General features: G+C 41.9%; 1 protein-coding gene across 7 annotated transcripts in view; it reads left to right on the forward strand.

Moving 5' to 3' along the window:
* The window catches only part of JADE2 (jade family PHD finger 2), a 210528-nt gene extending 190389 nt beyond the window's left edge, over positions 1-20139 (forward strand). For all 7 annotated transcript variants that reach the window (XM_045026036.1, XM_045026037.1, XM_045026034.1 and 4 more), the window contains 3 exons: positions 3899-4016; positions 9636-9764; positions 14539-20139. In XM_045026036.1, the coding sequence (XP_044881971.1) occupies positions 3899-4016; positions 9636-9764; positions 14539-15425 (1134 nt within the window). In that variant the 3' untranslated portion in view covers positions 15426-20139. The remainder of the gene's footprint in view (positions 1-3898; positions 4017-9635; positions 9765-14538) is intronic.
* The last annotated feature ends 897 nt before the right edge of the window (positions 20140-21036 follow it).

The raw sequence follows: 21036 nt of genomic DNA on the forward strand, positions 1-21036 counted from the left end.
TGGGGTACCACTGAGCCCGCCTGACCCACCAACCTGGGCTCCCTTTATGCTGTACTGCTGTGACAGGACCTCAAGTGCCCTCCAACACACATACATGTAGGGACACTCCCAGCTGTAGCTACATACCAGATACTGAGATCAGCTCTGCATGGGAAGGCTTCAGCTAAGGAACTGCCCGTCTACTCAAGTGCACCCACCCCTCTGGAGGTTAAACCCAAAATTATACCGCCTTGCGCCGCACAGAGACATTCGCCCCCTTCCTCAGTGTAGAGAGTGAATATACAACGGCTTTTTCCCCATGTTATAACTCCCATACACTGGTTTGTGATAAAGCAAAAAGAAATTTATGAACTACAAAAGATAGATTTTAAGTGATCATAAGGGATAGCTAACAGATCAAAGCAGATAACTTAGCAAATAAACAGAAATGGAGTCTAAACTTAATATACTAAAGAGATTGGCTGTGAGCAGCAAATTCTCACCTTAAATGTTGATTCAAGCAGGCTGCAGGCTCTTATGGGGAAAGCTGCATTTGCGTGCAGCTTAAAAACGCCGGGTGTTCCTTTCACAGGCTAAAATTTCCTTTTAGACTGGGTCAGCACTTCCCCCCACTTCAGTCCTTGTTCCTCAGTTGTTTCCAACTGACAGTGAAGCCCCGTGTCTGAGTGTTATGACCCTGTGTGGTGCTGCCGTTCACCTTCCCCTCCTATGGTCTCAGCTTTCATTGAATCCAGCATTTTTTCACCTGTCATCACCACAGAGGTGTCCCATGTGCCTCAGCTACTGAGGCTTTGGCTACACTTACACGCTACACTTACACGATGATGTCAATCCCCTGCCTTAAATAGCTTTGCATATGACAGGAACCCTTTGTATCCAAGCTTAGTTCCCACACCCGGTCAGTGGAAAAACACTGGTATTCCAAGATAGACTCAAGAACCAGGTGACTTGGTCACATGTCCCTGTAGGGTCACAGCAGTCGTGAGCCGAAGGCTGCCGACAGTGTCCCCAGGAAGGCTCCCTGATGGGAGATTCTCTTCTTCTAAGATCTGTTGTTCTCCCTAATGATCCATTGACTTGAATGAGCCCATCCCAGCCAGTCATCTAGACTCACAGTCCTTTGCCTAGTGGGCGTTCCACGGTGTAAACACATTTGTACTAGATACATAGACAATATTCCTAACTTCAGATACAAAAATGATACATGCATACAAATAGGAGAATCATATGCAGTAAATCATAACCTTTCCAATGCTATCTCACATGACCAATCTTGCATAATATACGTCATGATTATGCCATATGCATATCATAATAATATTGCTATGAAGAATATGGGGTGTAGTGTCAACTCTATCAAAGACAGTGGAACTATGCCAGCATACACCAGCTGAGGTTCTAGCCCAATATTAGTTCAGTACTTCAGTGTTTTTCATACGTTGTGTCCTTGAGTCTGTTTTAGATTAACAGTCGACTTTATGAGGTGTCCCTGATTTCAGTAGCTCATTATCCTGGCTATGCAAACAGTTTTACACGCACAGTTCTCAAATAAATACATATTTTGCTCCTATTATTGTAATAGCGGGTAACTTCCTCACTGCGTAATGCTGCAGCCCAAACTCATGCAAAACTCCTCTTGGTTTCAATAGAACTAGGGTGCCCATATTTCCCTGAGCCCTCTCTCCTCCCCTGCACGGGGCTGGCCCGAGCCGCTCGCCTAGGGCAACCCCCCAGCTTGCACGGGGCTGGCGGCACTGCTCGCTCGAGCCTTGCCTGCCCCCAGCCTGAGCCCTGACCCCCCCAGGGGTCTGGCGTTACCGCTCCCCACCCCCGAAGGGAAGTTGGCCAAAACAAACAGGACAAATGCCCACTTTTGCTAAAAAAGTCAGGATGGCCGGGACAGGGCTTCAAAAAGGGACTGTCCCAGCCAAAACAGGACATAAATAGAACATATGAATCAGAACTGCGGGAGTGAACCCAGGGGAAAACATACCAGATAATCTTTTGATTTGTACAATGTTTATAGCACGTATGATCCAGACCCTCAGCTGGTGTAAACAGGCATAGCTCTACTGCAGTCAGTGAAGCTACACTGGTTTGCCCTAGCTGACAACCTGGCCTGATAGTTGGAGACACTCCTCACTTTTTGCCTGCCAAGCCTTTACTGTGGTCCTTATATATCCACATATAATAAAATCTTTTGCGCTTCGATTGCATTTTTTCATCCACGGATCACAGAGCACTTTACAGACATTAACTCTTTCATTAGATCTGTCACAATAGCCATCGCGTTAAATTAAGCAAATCCGTTGACCACAGTGGTTGTAAAGCTAATTCCCAAAACCAAAACTGGGTAAATTGGTAAAGCAAGTTACCACGCCCCTCCGCCCCCGGCTCCCACCCCCATGGAAGTTAGTTACTGAATCCTTTCATTCAGATCAGCAGCATGGCTTAAAGATTATGCCACAGCAAGTACTGAAAGTTAATCTTGAGTAAGTGGACCAGGATTTGGGTCCAGGTGGTCGATTGTAACTTCCTAGTTCCTACATCTCTTAGACACTCTGGACTGAAGCACGGGGGAAGCTCTAAGAGCTTTCTCCTGAATTCAAGTTACTGAACTTTAACTTCAATGGTAAAGGTAAAGATCAAACTTCCTGTTATTTTATGTTCAGTAGAAGGTGGCAAAGAAAACCCCAAATAAACCAAAGCCTGAAAAATTGTGCACAAAATGTGGATAAAATAGAGTCTGTAAATGTGTTATAGATTAAAGCAAAGGGTCTGGCAAGCATTCAGTGACCAGCATGTCTGTTCACTGTGCACACCTTTCTGTTTGGGGTCTTCACTTGCCCAAGAGTGAAGGGAGGAATCCAATGGCGGATAGTGGCATAACTGCCCCACAGCTTGGGTACAAAAGGAGCAGCAATGTGTGTCTGTTTCCTGGCCATCAGCAACAATCGTAGGAGCCATTACTGGGTCCATATCTTGTCCATGCCCTCTGAACTTCCATGGTTCTCATCAGAGAAGGCCTGCAGAGCAACCTCTCCATGGATGCTGGAGGCACAGCCTAATAGGAGCAGAGAGTCTACTGCCCCAGAGCATGGGTGGGAGGAAGAAAGCCCAGGAAAGTTCCTTCCCCCAACATTCTCCATGCAGGGGACAGCTGTGATATGGCTGCCTGTTCACAAGGGGAGCAGATAATGCTGCCAGAAGTGATCCAGACCTCAGAGGGGACAAACAGGGATTGGTTGTGGAGATAGCCATGGCCTCTTTCCCTCTTGCATGCTGGCTAGTGTCTGGAGGGCTGTACTGGGAGAGCACATGCTACACGTGTTCTGTGGGTGTAGGATCTGCCACTGGTGAGCAGGCTGCCCCTGTGTCCCTGGATGCATTGTGCCTTCTGGCCTCTGCACGCATAATGACTCCAGCTACTGCCACTTACACGATGCTCCTGGCCCTCTCCCTCCTGCAAGGCTTGGGCTCCCAGAGCCAGAACTGAAGCCTTTTACCTCTGTCCCTGTTCTCTGAATATCTTTTTTGCTAGGCCAGGAGCCTGTTGATGGCTCCTATCCTGCAGGCCTGACCTACTCAAAACCACTTGGGCATATCCGAATCACAGCATCATGCATCCGAGCATAAGGTGAACAGACAAATGAAGATAAAAAGAAGAGTGTCTTTGTACAGCACCTAACATGGTGGGGTTCTGGGGCATGGTTAAGGGTTTCTAGGCACTACGGTAATACAGTCATAATAATACTTGGGATTTCTCTGAGCAACAGAGAAGGGACAGCATCTAGAGAGCCACCTTCAGTCAGCTGACTCTTCAGTAGCACTGCCAAGCAGCTGGGGCTTTTCTCAGAGTCCACTCAGAAAGTGGAAACTCTTTCTTGTGTTTCTGCAGGTTAGAAATCTCTGCTACATGGTGACGAGGCGGGAGAAAATGAAACACTCCATTTGCAAACTTCAGGAGCAGATCTTCCATCTCCAGATGCAACTGATCAAGAAGGATCTTTATCCAGGTAGGTACTTCTGCTAATGGCTTGGGAGTACTTGTAATCACAGACGCTTCCAGTTCCATCATATAATATGAAACACTCATATCCAAACCTGCACAGGTGGAAGCAAAAGCATCACCAGATTAGGTCTTTCCTTCCTTTGCTTATGTTGATAAATGTGGTTGAGCTATCTTGTGGAAAATATAGCAAATTATAGACACTTGGGAGCTTATGCTCTGCCCAGGGTAGGCTTGTGATAGAGCACTTGGGGTCAGGACCTGGGTTCAAGCCTCTGTTCCACCACAGACTCACTGTGCTGCCGTGGACAAGTCATTTAGGCCTCAGTTCTGCCCTCTCATAAAAGTCAGTAAGAGTTTCACTCTTTAAGTGAGGGCAGAATCGGGACCTTATCTTCTCTGAGTCTCAGGGAATGTCTGCACTAGAGTTGGGGGGGGGTACATTCCAATTCAAGAAGACATACCCTGGCTGGCTCTGATCGAGCTATGTGCTAAGAACAGAGTGTAGCGGTGGGATAGCCACCCCGAGTCTGATCTCATCTGAGACCATAGGTGTGTGCTCAGGGCGGCTAGCCCCTCCTGGTGCTCTCACTGCAACTGCTACGCTCCTGTTTTTAGCACACTAGCTTGATATCTGCTCAAGCTGGAATTTACATCTCCAATGTATACACACCCTCAGTTTCCCCAACTGCAAAATGCGGGAAGGGAGAAAGAGAATGATACCTCCTCCTTCCTCACTTGCTTTGAAATCGACACGTGATCAAGCACTGTGCATTTTGAGTGTTCTGATTATTACTGTTTTATTAAGACAAGGGAAGAGTAAATTTCCTACCCTGACTCTGCTGACAGGCTGAGATGGTGGTTTTCACTGACCCTATACAAAGTAGATCTGTATCACCTCTGGGTAGTAAACGCTAATCATTTTGCTGGATAGTTAAATTAAGACATCAGTCTGGCCTGCAGTGAGATGCTGTGGCTGGAGCACATTGTTCCGTTCCAGTTCCTCCTCATCCTGTTTGGATGGTGATTACAAATGCTGGGTGCAAGGCTAGAGAGGTTGGTGTTTTTAGTTGTGGCATCTGGCTCGTTGGCGTGTTTTAGTAGCAGTTGCATTGGCTTCTTTTCAGTTGCCTCTGGCTCTGTTAAGAATCAAAGGTGAAGCTGCCGATGGAATGTCTTTTGCTCCTAGATGCTGTCTCATTTTAATACTGATTGTCTGTAATTCACTTGGCTATATGTATCTATTAGTGGAGAACATCATGCACACAGTACGGGAAGCACTTGGCAGCATTTTATTAAATAGCGAATCTAGAATTAATTTCTTTCTTTTTTTCTTTGATTATTTTTTTTTTAAACATGCAGTGGTCGACCCCACATCTCATAAATTCCTCTTCCCTTTTTTCAATGGCAGTACAAGACTCAAAAACCAAGGCTGCATAACAGTTCTTCCAGAAACAGCATCTGGCTCTTTGGCAGACTCCTCCGCCAGTTGTTGTGTTTGTGGCTTTGGAGTTGCTTCTGAAGCCATCACGTGTTTGGGGTTTCTTAGGAACTGTCTGGACTGCACTTTCCCTTACCAAAGTTTCCTTTGACTCAAATTTTGAGCCTGAGAAATGTAGTGTTGAAAAGTTTGTGACTTTGATTCCGTGCAAATTTTTCTTGGTAGCCTGACTCAGGCTGCTCTGTAGTGCAGAGAGGAAGGTCCAGTAATCATGTACAGTATGGCCTAGTCGGAGATGGGTCCAAGCTACAAAAAGTCTGATACTGGGTGGGGCTGACCAGCCATGGACACTGATTATCTTCAGTGGAAATTACAGGTGTTCAGCGCTTCTCAGAATAGGACCTACCTTTTGGATCCAGATCAAAACTATCCCAAAGTTGTGGGGAAGTTTGATTGGGGCCTATTTTACATAGAGGGCCTGATTAGTAGAGGTACTGAGTGTTGAGCACTTGCTGATCCCATGGGACAGACTCTGATAACCTTTATTGAAAGATACCTTACTCCATAAGTGATCACATGGCAATTAGTGAAGCTACTTGTTGACATTGTGAATAAGAGTAGAAGAATCATAGGGTTAGAAGGGACCACAAAGGTCATCTAGTCCAGTGGTTCTCAACTAGGGGTAAACGTACCCCTCAGGATACCCAGAGGTCTTCCAGTGGGTACATCAACTCATCTAGATATTTGCCTAGTTTTGCAACAGGCTACATAAAAAGCATCAGCGAAGTCAGTACCAACTAACATTTCATATACACAATGACTTGTTTATACTGCTCTATATACTATTCACTGAAATATAAGTACACTATTTATATTCCAGTTTATTTTATAATTATATAGTAAAAATGAGAACATAGGCAGTTTTTCAGGAATAGTGTGCTGTGACACTTTTGTATTTTTATGTCTGATTTTGTAAGCAAGTAATTCTTAAGTGAAACTTTGGGGTTCGCAAGACAAATCAGACTCCTGAAGGGGGTACAGTAGTTGGAGAAACACTGATCTAGTCTAACCCTATGCCAAGATGCAGGATTTGTCATGTCTAAACCATCCAAGAGAGATGGCTCTCCAGCCTCCTTTTGAAAACCTCCAGTGAAGGAGCTTCCCCGACCTCCCTAGATAGTCTGTTCCATTGTCCTACTGTTCTTACAGTTAGGAAGTTTTTCTAGAGATTTAATCCAGCTTGTTGACTTTGAGTTGTGGGTCATAAGCATCTCTCTGAAGTTAGGTGCTCATCTACAAAGCGCAGGGTATTCTGACCAGAAGGGTTGCTTTGAACCTTTACCTACTTTGAAAGTAACAAGCTTTCCATGGGACAGCATTTGAAGTCCAGAAATAAGAACTGCTCTGAATGACTTGAAGGAATGAGGAATTTTACTGCTGTAAAATTGTAAGTGTTCAAGCTTGTATCTGAGCAGTATTTATTGTTTGCTTAAAATAAATGGGAATGCCTTTCAAATGGACACTTCATCATGATTTTATTTCCATGCGGGAAATTAAGCCAGTCTGAACCGAAAGCCATGAGATGCAGATCTCCACAGCTTTGTTCAGCTAAGGAGAATGAAGGATAGTACCAAAATGAAGCTCTAATAAGTGAGTTGAATAAATCAGTGATAATAGCTTCCCTCAAGAGAGGTCAAGTGCTTCCCCATGTAGCTAGGATGGCTCGTAATACAGAGAGGATTGGGGTGCAAAGTTGTTAGTTTCTGAGACCATTTATTTGCATATTCTTCTACTGCATTGGCTCCTACTACACTGGTTAGCACACGGTAGCTCGGACACCTGTATGCTTCCCTGAGACTTCCAGGGCTCAGCTTTGTTTCTGACAGTAGGACAGCCTTTTGTAGTGTTATGAGCCAAATCAGTAGAGTTGCTTCATGTGGCAGTTACTACTCTCCATTTCATTATGGTACAAGAGAGGCACCTTTTTAGGGTCCAATCCTATAAAATGCTGTTGGCCTCCATAAATTGCTGAGCTGCTGTTGACTTCAGTGGCAGTGGAGGATGATCAGCCCTTGGCAGGACCAGGCTCTTGGAAAAATTGTTGTTGAATTTTATGGCACGAAATGATTTGCAAGTGGAGGAGAATATTTGTCTCCTAATATTTCCTCACCGGTATTTCCTCCTCACTGACACTTGATTTCATTGGCCGACATAGCAATAACTTTTTTGGGGGGAAGCAAGAAATCCGTATCACTCTTCTCGATTGAGTGCAGTTGCTAATTATTATGGTGTATGGCAATTGATCAACACAACCTGGTGGAGCTACCCCATAGGCACGTTTGGCACGCTGTATTTTTGGAAGGAGCTCCTCCTAAAACTCATAACTTGGAGGTTTATTTTCCCATTGATGAATGATCATTTAGGCAGGAGGTTCTTATTAAAACTGTTGGGAATTGCCCACGTAAAACTACCCCTCTTCTATCTCACATGTATGTCTTGCATGAAATGTAAAGTTGACTCCTGACTGTGAAATGTGGCTGTTATTTTGACAGGCTCCTTTTGAAAAGGTAACATTCATATTTCTGTTTAGAACCGTTGCGATGTCTAAACAAAGTCATATTTTTATTTGTAAGTCAAGTGAAAAATGTGTCTGTTTGGAACTTCCCCAGTCTTCTGGAGTTACTTGGAATGTAGTATCTCAGCCTCGTGGCTGAGGGGTGAAAACATTATCTAAGTTATATCAGTGTTTATTTATTTTCTTTCTTTCTTTCTTTCTTTCAGTGAGTCCATTGCTCATGAAAGATCCTGGATTGGCAATCCTGGAAATATAAATCCTCTCTTAATCCAGACCCACAGATATTCTCAGGCAGCTGTAATGCAAATTCCACCACTATATTTCAGCCTAGAGAGACTACCTCTAGGGAGAGAGGAGACTTCAGCCTCCATGGCCTCTCTGCTAAGGCTGCTAACAAATCTGATGGTGGTTTATATGAAGTTGATACCTTCCACCAATCACTACATAGATCTCTTAGAATTATTGCTCAGTTGTCATTTTACAGCCACCACATAGTAATAACTTTTGGTCAGTGCCAACTTGGGTCAGCATCAAGCTAATGATCAGATTACGGACAGCTAGAAATCATATTTCCAATTCCTTCAGCCATCCAGGCTCCTACTTTTGCTTTTAGGGCCCTGTTCTTTCCCTGCTGAAGGTAGTAGATTTAGCATGAGCTTCTGCAGGTGAAGATTATATATATAAAAAGCTTTGAGTATTTCACCTAGTAATTGTTCTTTTCAGAGGGTACATCTTAATCCTGTTCCCCCAAGAAGAATAAATCCAGTACATATGCAAAACCATTTAGTATATATTGATTTTTAGTTGAATGTCCAAATAGCTGTGATTTATCTTCCTGGTTTTCAATAGGCAGTTTTCAATAGCCACGTCTCTCCCACTGGGTTTAGTTGGATTTTATGCAGTGTTTAGGTGTTAGAGTTTTGTTTTTTCATTGTTATACAGTGTAAGCAAGGGTCAAATCAAGACAGGCCTGCTTAAAAATGCTGCCAATAAGATCTTTGTCAAACTTGTTTTGCGACCTTATACCAGCAGTGGAAGAGTAGGTTGATAAGCACTTGGCATTTGCCTGTAGTTTACATTGCAAATTTGCATTATACAACAAGTTGTAAAGCTTGGAACTGCCTCAGTCTTTTGGGGTGTTCATATGTAGGGGTTTGGTTTATAAGCACTGCATTCTCAGGACTGAAATCTTGGTGCCCAGAGCCCTTGATCCAGCAAAGCACTTAAGCAAGTGCTTAATTTTAAGTAAATGAGCAGTCCAGTGATTTCAATGGAACCACTTGTGTTTAAAGTTCAGTTTCTGCTTAAGTGCTTTGCTGGATCAAAGCCCAAATTTCTTCTTTATACAGTCTCTGGGACTGAAAACCTTTCCTTAATCTAGAGCTCTGTAGTGTCCACTTGCCCCAAATGGCGGTACACCGATCTCCTGTGCAGCTCTGGACCCAGATTTGCACTAGAGCCTGCTATTGTTTCACAGAAGGTGATTAGCAAGGATTCTTCCAGTTCTTAATTTCATCCTTATCTCAATGCTCCTGAATGCTCCAAAGTGTTCATCATCAAGTTCCCTGGTTACGTGAGCTCACATTTCTTTTTATTTGAAAAAAAAACAGAACAAACTGGGAAGAGAACAAAGGGAAAGAAAAGTGACCCCAAAAGAAAAGGAAGAGATGGTAGAAAAAGTAGTCCTGAGAAGAAAGAAAAAAGGAAACCAGGGAACGACTCAGTCTTGGGACAGTTGGGTAAGTCTGACTGTGAGAACATAGCACTGAAATATACTGAGTGCAGAGGCCAAAGTCATAGAGTTAAAGGAATTCCAAAGGCTTCCCTTGTTAATTTATTTTGGGGGAGGGGGGTGTTAAATGTAGTGCTTAATGCCACAGATAGCCCTAGAGACTAGGCTCTCTTGCTTATCCACAGTGGGGTTACATCCCGGGCATTAGCTGTGTGAGCTTCCTTACACTGCTTCTGCCCTGTACTGGAGGGACCAGAGTACACTAACCACCACCCTGACACTGTAGATGGGGTCCTTTGTCTGTAGGCTGTCAGCTAGTGGCACAAAAGCTTATGAAGTATTCAGCTATGAGGCTGAAGGGTTGAACTCCAGCTGGAGGAATGCATTAGAATATTGCAATGAGAAATAGTGATTTTACTTTCTGGCAATGTAATCTGACTTCTCCACTCTAGTGTAGTGTTCATTCTCTGCATAGTCTGCAACATGCGTCCTGCTGCTGCTTGTGAGTAAACTGCATGGGCCATGTGTTTTAGTTCAGTGCATGCTGCTCTGTTCCTCTATGCACCCTCCATCACAGGAATTAATTCAGCCAAGTGGCTGCTGCTGGCAGTCCCAGACCAGCCAGGAGATGGATGCAAAATGACACTGCTTTCTCAGCACTATTTCCAGTCTTTTTCCATGGCAGAAGCATAGAGGGCCTGATTCTGCCCCCATTACTATGATTCTGTGCATTATGTTGATATGTAACATCTCCAAGCCCCCCATCAAATATAACCCTCTGCTACATAGCAGGAGAAAAGACCTAAAGAAAAAGGGCTTTTTCAACAATTCCCTTAGCAACCACAAATGATTTCTTGTAGAATTTGATCTCTTTTCTACTTTCTGATGTTGATTAAGTGACAGTTTTAATTCCACCCCCCTTGTGTCAGATTACTGTGGCCAGGTGCAGAAGCTTGACTTGAGCACCAGCAAGCAAGGGGTTAATTCTATGTTCAGCTCTCCCACAGGTGTAATGGCCTAGCACTGGAACTGACAGCCCAATCAGCAGTTCAGAGGAAAGCCAGGGAACACTATAAAAATAACTCCCTGGGCCTGTGGGGGAAAGAACTTCTGGGGGAGGGGATTGCGTTTGGGGCGGGGTGGGGCAGGGGCTTATACCTGGCTTTCTCCTTCCTTTTCTGTTAATATAAAATCCTGTTTTGTTTTTTCTTACAATTTGTTAACTCTGAAACTGAAGCCTTAGAGGAAGAATTTTACTTAATGAAGGACATTCTCTGTTACTATTTAGATCAGCTGTCCCGTTCTGCTAGCTTAGAATGACCCAAAAGTCCTTCCCTTGAGAGAGCTCCCATGATGCCTTGACATGTTGTGAAAAGCCCCCTGTAAATTTTAGTTATTGTCTGCAAAACTCATTCCCCCCCCCCCTTAAGCATATCCTGCACTTATAGCAGCAACTGATTTAAATAATTTAATTCTGTGCTGATACCTGGCAGAAATATTTTCTTACTCCTTGTGAAATGGAGCTACTGGGCCACGTGTCCTGTCAACATTTTAAAAAAGAAAGTGTTGAAATCTTTAAAACAATGAATGATACAAACCTCCTCACAAGAATAACAACTATAGACATGAATCGCTTCTTCCACAACACAGTCCCACGGACCTCTCCCTAACGCATCTGTAGTTTCCTTTTAAAAAAGAGAAAAAAACATTCCACATCAAAAATCTGCCCTTCTCCCATCCATTTTATAAACAAGACTAATGTTTTTTATTATTTCTTTAAAATTTATTGAGAGAGTATTAACAAGTTTACAAATCCTTGCCATGTAAATATCCGCAGCCAGACAATCATTACAACAGGGAGCTTTTTGTTAGAGACATTTTGCAGGAATATACTCATCAGATCTTTCTATTTAACAGGGTCGTACCGTAGTACACAGAGAGCATCATTACAACTTTTCACATGAATGAGACCAGTTTTTAATGTAGAATTTCAGTGGGTTTCAGTCATAGCAATTAGAACAGTGCAAAAGTGTCCCCTCCCATACATTTTAAAGGCTCTTATCTATCTACTTTTAAAAGTTCTAAGTAGTGGTGACCTCCATCACTTCTCTTGAGAGACTATTCCACATGCAGGCAAAGCTCAGTACTAGGAAGTTTTTCAACCAAATTCTTCCCTCTTTTACTTCTAGTTAGTCCTCTTTGTGCTACTCCAAATAATTCCTCTCCGGGATTCACTCCTTTCAAGTATGGCTCTAATGCCTGTGCCCTTCTGTTATCACTTAATCATACACATTTAGCTGCTTTAAACATTCCTCATCAGTCAATCCCTCCAACCCACTGATCGTTCTTGCTCCAGTTTAGCCAGTCTCTTTTGTACCTAATGAATGCAGTCTACCAGGTGTCCAGTGGGAAAATCCATCTACAGCACCAATGGCAGGATATGACTCAAGGCAAAAGAACTCTGTAGCATGGACTTTACTAGGCGTGATTTTGAAGATCAGTAGGTCCATGTTGCGCAGACCAGATTTTTCACAGCACAGACTGTTATCACACTTTCACTTTTCTCTGAGAAATTAAATAGCATAATCCAGTAATTGTCTCCAGGTGCAAATCCCGTTCTCTGTAAGGATTTACCAAATGCTTAGGATCAGATAAAATTAGTCCAGTCTGTTACAGTAATATGAACATGAAAAGTAACATCTTAAGAAAGGGAGTGTCTACAGTGTTATTTCAGAGCTGCTGGGAATAGATTAAAACCGCCCTCTGTTTAATGACATCACATATGATATAGACACTTATCACTGCCTGTCTTTAGAAATTTGGCTCAATCATAAATAAATCCTCATAACAACGGCAGACCAAATCCTGAGGTTCTTACGCAGTCCTTAGCCCAATTTTCCACTGACTTCAATGAGAGGTTAGCCTAAGTGAAGACTTCAGCCCAACATTTGAAACCTCAAAGCCAATATGAAATGCTGTCAGCGCTGTTCCTGTTTTGATGTGTGCGCAGTGGCTGTACAACTGCATGTTAAAGTCAATCAGCCTTTTTAAATTTGAGGACGGTTTCTGTACTAATATTTGCTTAGTGCAAGCTCAGAGGTACTTCTGCGAAAGCATCTGAGTCACAGGCAGTCAAAATGAATGATCCAAGGCAGATATTTATTTGAGGAAGCTAACACTGTATCTAATATAGAGCGGTTGACATATACTACACATTAAACCTCGGGTCTTACCTTATGTCTTAATGGATTGCTTACCAGCATGACCAGTTGGTCTCTCCTTTATACTCTGCCCCATAGCAAGAGAACTAAGGGGCCACTCCAGTAAATGAATACTGAATACATCTGCAGCACTGAAAGGAAACTTTTCTTCATGCAATATATAATCAGCCTTCAGAATGCGCTGCCACAGATGAGGGAGTCGGATAATATATGAAAGGGTTCTCATTTTTATGACCATTAATAACTTTTATAGTTATGCATCTCTGGTGAGGAATATTGTACACATGCTTCAGGGTACTCATGGAGCATCTGAAGGGTCAGGCAGGAGTTTTTTCCCCACTCTGTCCATCATTTCCACAAATGATGAGACATCTCATGGGGGATGGGGTTTGACTTCTGAAGCATTGGATGCTAGCTAGTGACAGAGGCCAGATGATCTGAGCTGTGTGGCAAATCCTACTCATCCTATTGTATATCTCGGGTAGGTGGTATGCTCTTTGGGGCGAGGCCCATGTCTTTGTGTCTGTGCTCTGAAACATACTTTTGGGGCTCACTAGAATTATTAATCATAAGCATGATCATCAGTTTTCACTTATTCTGGTTCCAATAATGTTACATTCACAGTGGTGGGATCCTAACCAGCTATCAGTGCCCATATAGTTGAAGAAGAAAATTAGAATAACTGTTTAAGAGGCTAAGACATAGTATGTAGAACCAGTGATGTTGTTTGTGTTTTCCCAGCAAAGGGGAAGGCAAGAATCCAGCCAAAGACCTTCCTTACCTAACTACCCATATAAAGATTATGCCAGGAGGGTGTTTCTACCCAGCCCCCATGTAAGTGTTCTGTCCTAGGGCTCTCATCAACCCAAAGCAGCGGCCAGTAGAAATAGAGCTCTCATAGCTGAATTCATTCAGCCCTTCGTCTGCTGCCCATTCTTCAGAGTTTCCCGCATGTGTTAGCACTATAGCTGAAAGAACTGTAATAATCCTGTATGGCCAGATACCAGGGTGTTTCAGTCCTGTTCTCCCCGATCACCCAGCCTTCACAATCTTCTCAGCCTTGCTGGTTAAGTTCTGTGTGTAGTTTGTCTTGAACACCATATAATCTGCCCTAACACATGTAGGTCTTTGTCCCCCCTTCTAGTGGCTGTACCACACATAGAGGAATATAATTTGGCTGTTGGGCCTAGTCCTTTATGCAGTCAACGCTCATGCTTTTCGATCCAAACATCCCAGGTTCAGTCCTCATAGAAGTCCGATCTGGGGGCAATGTTATAAGTGGTGGACAGTGTAGGTCACTGTCATGTAAGGTATAAGAATACCCCAAATTGACCATTATTACCTGAAGTAAGGTATGCTTGCCATTTACTCACACATTACTTGCTGTATGGTGCATTACAATAGACACTGGAGCCCCTCCACGTTTGCCGAATACCGAAGAATTGTTCCAGGTTCCTTACTGCAGTTTATAGTTTTGACACTGCATAGATGCCTCTTACAATCGAAGCACAAACTGAATGATTCTGACTTCTAAGACAGTTGTCCTTTTTATTTTTACAGGTTTGTCAACTTCCTTTCCCATAGATGGGACCTTCTTCAATAGCTGGTTGGCCCAGTCAGTTCAGATTACCACTGAGAACATGCCCATGAGTGAGTGGTCCTTGAACAATGGCCACCATGAAGACAACACTCCAGGCCTTTCAGAGGAGCTTTTACAAGATGAAGAGACCTTGTTAAGTTTTATGATGGATCATTCCTTGAAGTCACCATTCAAGCATAGTGATGCAACAAAGAAAGTTAAAAACAAAATGAGAATGAACACTAAGAAAAAACTGTCAAGAAATGACTTGAACACAATCTTCAAGAGTCACCAAGAGGAGGATTCAAATCAGTGGACTAACAACACAAATAACTTATCAGATGATACCACAGAGCCCTTCGCCCATGATGCAAGACCTAGCAAATCAGAGAAAGGAACGGCGAAACTTCACATGGACCGCAAAGGGGCCAGTGAAATAAAAAAGACAGCTAAGAAGGGATCTTCACATCCTGTTCCAAAACGAAATGATTCTCATGCCTCATTGTGTCTGAGAAGCTCCTTAAGCAATGAGGAGGAGACAGTGAATTGTACTCAGTGTGAGTCCAGTTCTCTGACTAAAGTGCCTGACTCAGTAGCTAGTCCGAAAACGGTAGTGAGGTTCAAATTACCAAAGGAAAGCAGAGGGACTAGGAGGTCACAGATCCAGAAGCCTGACACCGTTAACGGGCCTCCAGTCAGTGAAAAGGCAAAGGTCATCTTGCATCATTTTGACAATGAGACTGATGGCTACTTTTCTGATGCAGAAATGAGCGACTCCGACATGGAATCTGGAAGTGGCAGAGTGCAACATAACCAATTAGATTCAGGAAATGAGGATATTGTCAGAATGAGTATTTTGGCATCGTAACTCCACCAGATTTACCAACTGTGACAGTTCTATGAAGCCTAAACCCAGTTACAACTGCCATGTTCAATTTTTGCCTGGTATCATAACAAAGGGTTTTTTTAATATGTGTATATATAGTTTAAAATTCAGCACTGTTGTCTTTCTCTTCTCTATATGCCTGAGATACAGCTTAACCATCACCAACATAGATTACTGTAACAATAGTCGTCCCTTCTTAGTTAACTTGCATATCCCAGTTAAAAGAAATGCAAGCATGCGTATCAAGGGACTTGTGCTTGCAGGCAATGAGCAAGACATCCTAGATTCTTAATAAAGAAGTTTAATTTTGCCAGTATCCGTTGTTTCTGCAGGGATGACAGTTTTATGGGCATTATTTAAAGACAGATTTCATGCTCTGCCTGGGATTTTTGCCCCTGTATGTCAGGGTATTGGGGTACTATGAGAACCACCTACACACAACTTACTGAAAAAGTCACTATCTGTCCGTGTGTGCGCACGCACACAAGGAAGTAAAATAAGCGATACTAAAAAAAAAAAATTTTTTTTAAAAGCACAAAGAGCTTATTTGAAGAAAGCACTTATGAGTGGAGGAAAACAACATTCTATTTATATTTTATTAAATCCTTTGTTTTTTCTCACCTTCCAGTTTGATCAGAATCCGTCCAGGGGCCAAGAACCAAGATTTAGCCCTGCCACTACATCTGTCAGAGATAGTCGGCAGCACTGTAAACAGTCATCAAAGGCTTTCAGTAGATAGAAGAGACGCATATCTGTGTTAGAGCTGCAGCGCTATCTACAAATATTCCTCCTGAGTAGCTCTGGGTATTTATTGATGTAATGTAAACCTCGGAGGTCCTTTGAACCCTTTAAGGTTATTTGAAAATTTTAAGTGATTTACTCAGGTTCATTCATTAGCCTTTACCAAAACATTTGGGCCAAAATGGAGCAGGATGGAGAGGGGAAAAATGTCTTCAAAAACAGGAGGGTTGTAAAATATCAAATCAGTTTATCAAAAGAGCTGATGCCAGCACTTCATCTTTAATGGTTGAAATTACATCCAGCTGTGCTGGGAGCTGTACATTCGAGCCCTGTGTGGGACTATTTTTAATCCTGGTTCCATCCTGCCCTGCAACACCCACTCCCACTTGCTTCCACTATTAAGGCAGTGGGACCCCCGAGATCCCAGCCCCACTGCAGGGTTCAATACTAGTCCCGCGCAGGGCTCTATTGTACATGTAAACTCACCATGCACAAGAGTGGACAGCTGGCCCTCAGTCTAAATGCAATGTCATTTCCAGGAAATTAAACGATTTGCCTTTATCATTTTGTTGTTCTACTAAATACTGTAACTAAAACAATAAATGTATCCCTCCCCATCCTTTTTTTTTTATTCTTTGAATCCTAGTTACAAGCTGTTGACTTGATGTAGGAGGGTGATTCACAAAAGCTGACATTATAAATATTATAATAATTTAATGCATAAAATGTCCCCTATAAGCCTTAAATGTTGTTTAAAAGCCCATGTTACCTATGAGTCAGGCGAATTTCCATGTTTGCACTTGAATGAACCATTATTTCAGTTTTGGCTTCAAAGGTCACAGTTAAATCGTACTACATGTTTTATTGGAGTGACCCCAGTGTGAGCTCAGGGAACAAAAAACAAACAAACAAAAAAGGAATTCACTGAAACTTTTTTCTGTTGTTTTTTAAAAATAAAAAAAAAACCTGGGACACTTCTGCAACTGGTAAAACCCATCACTTTCAACAACAAAAAACAGATGAATCAGTCAGATAATTTTGTGTATGCCAAAGACTATTTTGACAATAAAGCAGCACAGCCAGAAACCGGAAACTTGTCATTTGGAAAAATTGGAAGTTATTTAGCAACAAAGGACTAGAGACACATTCATGACACAAAACTGAGGTATTAGCTTCCAAGCTTGCTGACGGGGATGCTTCTGTCACTGAGGCTGCATCCTGCTGTTTTGATTTCTGATGCTTTTTACTCATTGGACTCTGAGCTTTCTTTTAAATTCTGTGACTCCGAAAATTGACTATCTTGGCGTTTTTAAATCTTCAAAAGTCCTTCTTATCAAATTATCAGATTGCAGTGAAATTAATAAGATTGGCTAATTCCAAAAAATCAACTCTAAAACCAAACGTACCTGGGTGTTTTCCTCATTTGATAAATTTTATACAAATTATTATCAAAACTGAATGAAAAAAAAAAGGAACCACCTAAAAACTTTGTTATAAATTGGCATAATCTGCTGAGGTTGGAAACTAAAGTCTGCTCATTAATTAAGGCTCAGTATGTTCAGATAATGTTAAATACAGTAAATAGGACTTAGTTTATCTTATCAGGCTTGCTAGCTTTAGCTACCGTATCCTAGTATAAGAGTCATAACAATAATCAATATGCTGCCTTTTAATGAATCTTGCTTCCGTGTGCTTCACTTCAACTATGGTAAAAAAAAACCAGACACAAATCTCACTGTACACAGCTTCACTCATTAGCTTCTGCATTCCTTGCTTGCTCAGTACAGGAGAGCAAAAGGGGATAGACTTTAAAGAACAACCAAACGAAAGTGGCACCATATTTCTGTTGATTCCGATGCAGCACTGTGATACACTCCATTGTTACTGTGATCAGGAAGTAGTTCAAAACCAAAAAAAAAAAAAAACCAGTTCAAAACAGCCACAAGACTTTAGGCATTGTGATTTGTGATCAGGGAATAAAATTGCACACAGAGGGGGCCAAATTTGGCCTGTTTGTATGTAAAATAAGAACAAGAGAATGAGAGGAAACTAACAGAGAAGAGCTTATCAGAATTACTGGGAGAGAAGAATCCAGAAGAGTATTACCAGGCAGTGGCAGAACATGTGTCTGGTATACACACTCTATGAGAGCACTCGGTACTGTATGGAGATGCTGAATCCATTGTCTTTTGGCTTGAGTTAACTATTGATATTTTGTATAATTGCTGTGGGATTCATTTGAGTGGATTCTTCAATTTATTAGAACCAGTAATAATAATCCCTCGAGTGTCCTGGTTTAACAGAAGAGCCCTAGAGATAATTTGAGGGCTAAGGCATGTTCCCAGCTGCACCCATACTGCACCATTGACGTCCGTGTACAGGTGCCCATACAGTATTCTACCCCATACATTTAGTGGGGGCCACACTAAAATAGACTTACAGAGGCTGTTTTGCTCAAGATGTCTAGGAAATCTCCAGACCTCCACTGGCCGCCTGCTACTGTTTCCAAGGGCGTGAGAATTGACAGCAGGCTGGCTGGCTAACAAGGAAAGAGGTTATCAGGGACGAGGTGGTGGCTTCCAGCAGGGGAAAGGTAGGACAGAGGCGTTCACTGTGGGCAGGAGGCCAGATCTAACCCCACCTCCAATCAGGACCAAGGCCATTTCACAGCCATTCCAGTGGCCCCACCAAAGCCCTGGAAACTTAGCTACTATATTCAGTCATTAGACACCTGGTTCCTAAGAAACACTCCACATGCCCTTTGTTCCTATGCCACCTACTTATTTCATAACAGAAATGTTGATAATTAAGGAAAGAAAAATGTACAAGGAAAATATTTTTGATGTATTGTAAATGTATTTTGAAATGATTAGAAAGAAAAAAGTATAATGGTTTATTTTATTAAACAAATGTCTTTAAGATGATATATAACTGCAGGAGTTGATATTTGCACTGTAAAAGGGACCTGTTTCCTTTGAAAAGCACCACCACACTTGTGGGTTAATGTGATGATGCACGTAGGCTCTGATCAACGCTCATTTCTAATTCATAGAGAACAACCCAAATTAGTGTTAAAGCATTGGTGCCCGGTGGAGTTTCCTGAAGACAATTCTGAGTTCACACGTTCATTTTTCACCCCATATAATTTTGCTCTTCTGGATAAGCTGTATTTGGGATATTTTGCACCTTTATTTATTTTTATTTTTAAACATCTAATATTTGGATGACACTTTCCCTCAAAGCACAATAGAGAATTAGCCATTTCAACACAAGGGCGAGAGAACAGATTTCTCTCACTTTTTGTATTGTTAATATTTTCATGAACTCATCCTTGTGTTATCCACATCAGCCTAAGGACTAGCAACTCGTCATAAAGGAACTTCTCTGTCTATTGCCAGGGCAGTGTGTTAATTTTGGTTGTTCTTTAAGGAAATTCCCATGTACTTTGCTCCATTCCACACACGAAACAGACCCGCTTCACATCAGTTACAGGAAACGATATGAATGTCGCAGGAGGAGAAATCCTTCTGTTTTCTTTGTTTCAAAGAATGTGGTGTGCCATTTGTTAATATAAAAGAGAAATATTGAAATATATTGAAAAGAGCAATTTTAAATTATTTTTGGCTTATGTTGCAATATTTATTTTCTTGTATTAGAAATTCCTTTGTAGAGAAAAAATGTATTTTTCATTAATGCAAAAACCTATTTCTCCTTTTTGTACATTTTCCATGTTAGTTAATCCTTAAAGCAATATAATGTATCAAACTTGTTCCGTGTGAGACTGTATTATGCATGCTGTTTGTGTTGCCTTGCAATAGCTTTGTCTGCCATTCTTTTCATCATGTTTAGATTTAGTGTATGCTTTAATACACATTGGGACCATGGCCCATTGCTTATGAAAAAAACTTTGCATTCCTCAATGTGTTGGCAAATGCAGTCAATAAAGCAGTGTTTTATGTGTACATTTTTGTTTGAGTATTATGTAGTCAACAGGTTCCAGTGTAGCAAATTCACCTTGGTATCAAAGGACTCATGTCTTCCAAGTGTCCCCCTACCTTAGTAAAGAGAAGGATTTGATTTCTACTACACCTATGACATTCATTTGTTTCTGTTAAGGTTAGTAGGCTGTTAGTTCCCTAATGGTATATATATGTAACTGCCCGTCACTTTCAATGAGCAATAGATTTCCATCACCCAACATAAGTTAACCATTACAGAGCTCAACAGGAATGGCTTACTTGTCAGCTCTGTAATTTATTGCGCTGGGCGAGGAGTGGCAAAAGGCTTCATCAATGTTTTAAGGAAGTGTGGGATCTGTTTGTATTCATTGTGAATGAACAGGGTATTCAAGGTTGCTGCTTTTCCTGGAGGGGAGCTGGAGAGGAGGGTACATTCTGAGTGCTGACATTCTATCCCCTTTTGTGATTATTTTTCCATTGACCACAGTAAAATACTTTATTTACTATAGTGTCTTGCATACAAACATCTGCAAAGCATTTGGGGATATAGTAACAGAAGCAGGAGACAGTATTTAAGAGGCAGTGGAACGGAGATGCCAGATGAGATTTGAGAAGAGACAGAGAATAGTGAGATGGGGGTATATGAGGAAATAGTTCTGGCTGACAGGAGTTGCAAAGAAGAAGGTTCTCAAACCAAGGATAACGTCACACTCAGGGAACAATATCATCCTCCATTTGCTATTTATAGCTATAGCTATAGAAACCAAGGCATAAAACTAAGAATTTATCAAATGATTTTCCCTTGCATTCTATTTGGGTTTCAAATAATAGTAATATGACAACTTCCAACAAGAAAAAAATGCTAAAATTACATAAATAGGATTTGGATTTAT

Source organism: Mauremys mutica, chromosome 8, assembly GCF_020497125.1.
Source record: "Mauremys mutica isolate MM-2020 ecotype Southern chromosome 8, ASM2049712v1, whole genome shotgun sequence".
Taxonomy (NCBI): domain Eukaryota; kingdom Metazoa; phylum Chordata; order Testudines; family Geoemydidae; genus Mauremys; species Mauremys mutica.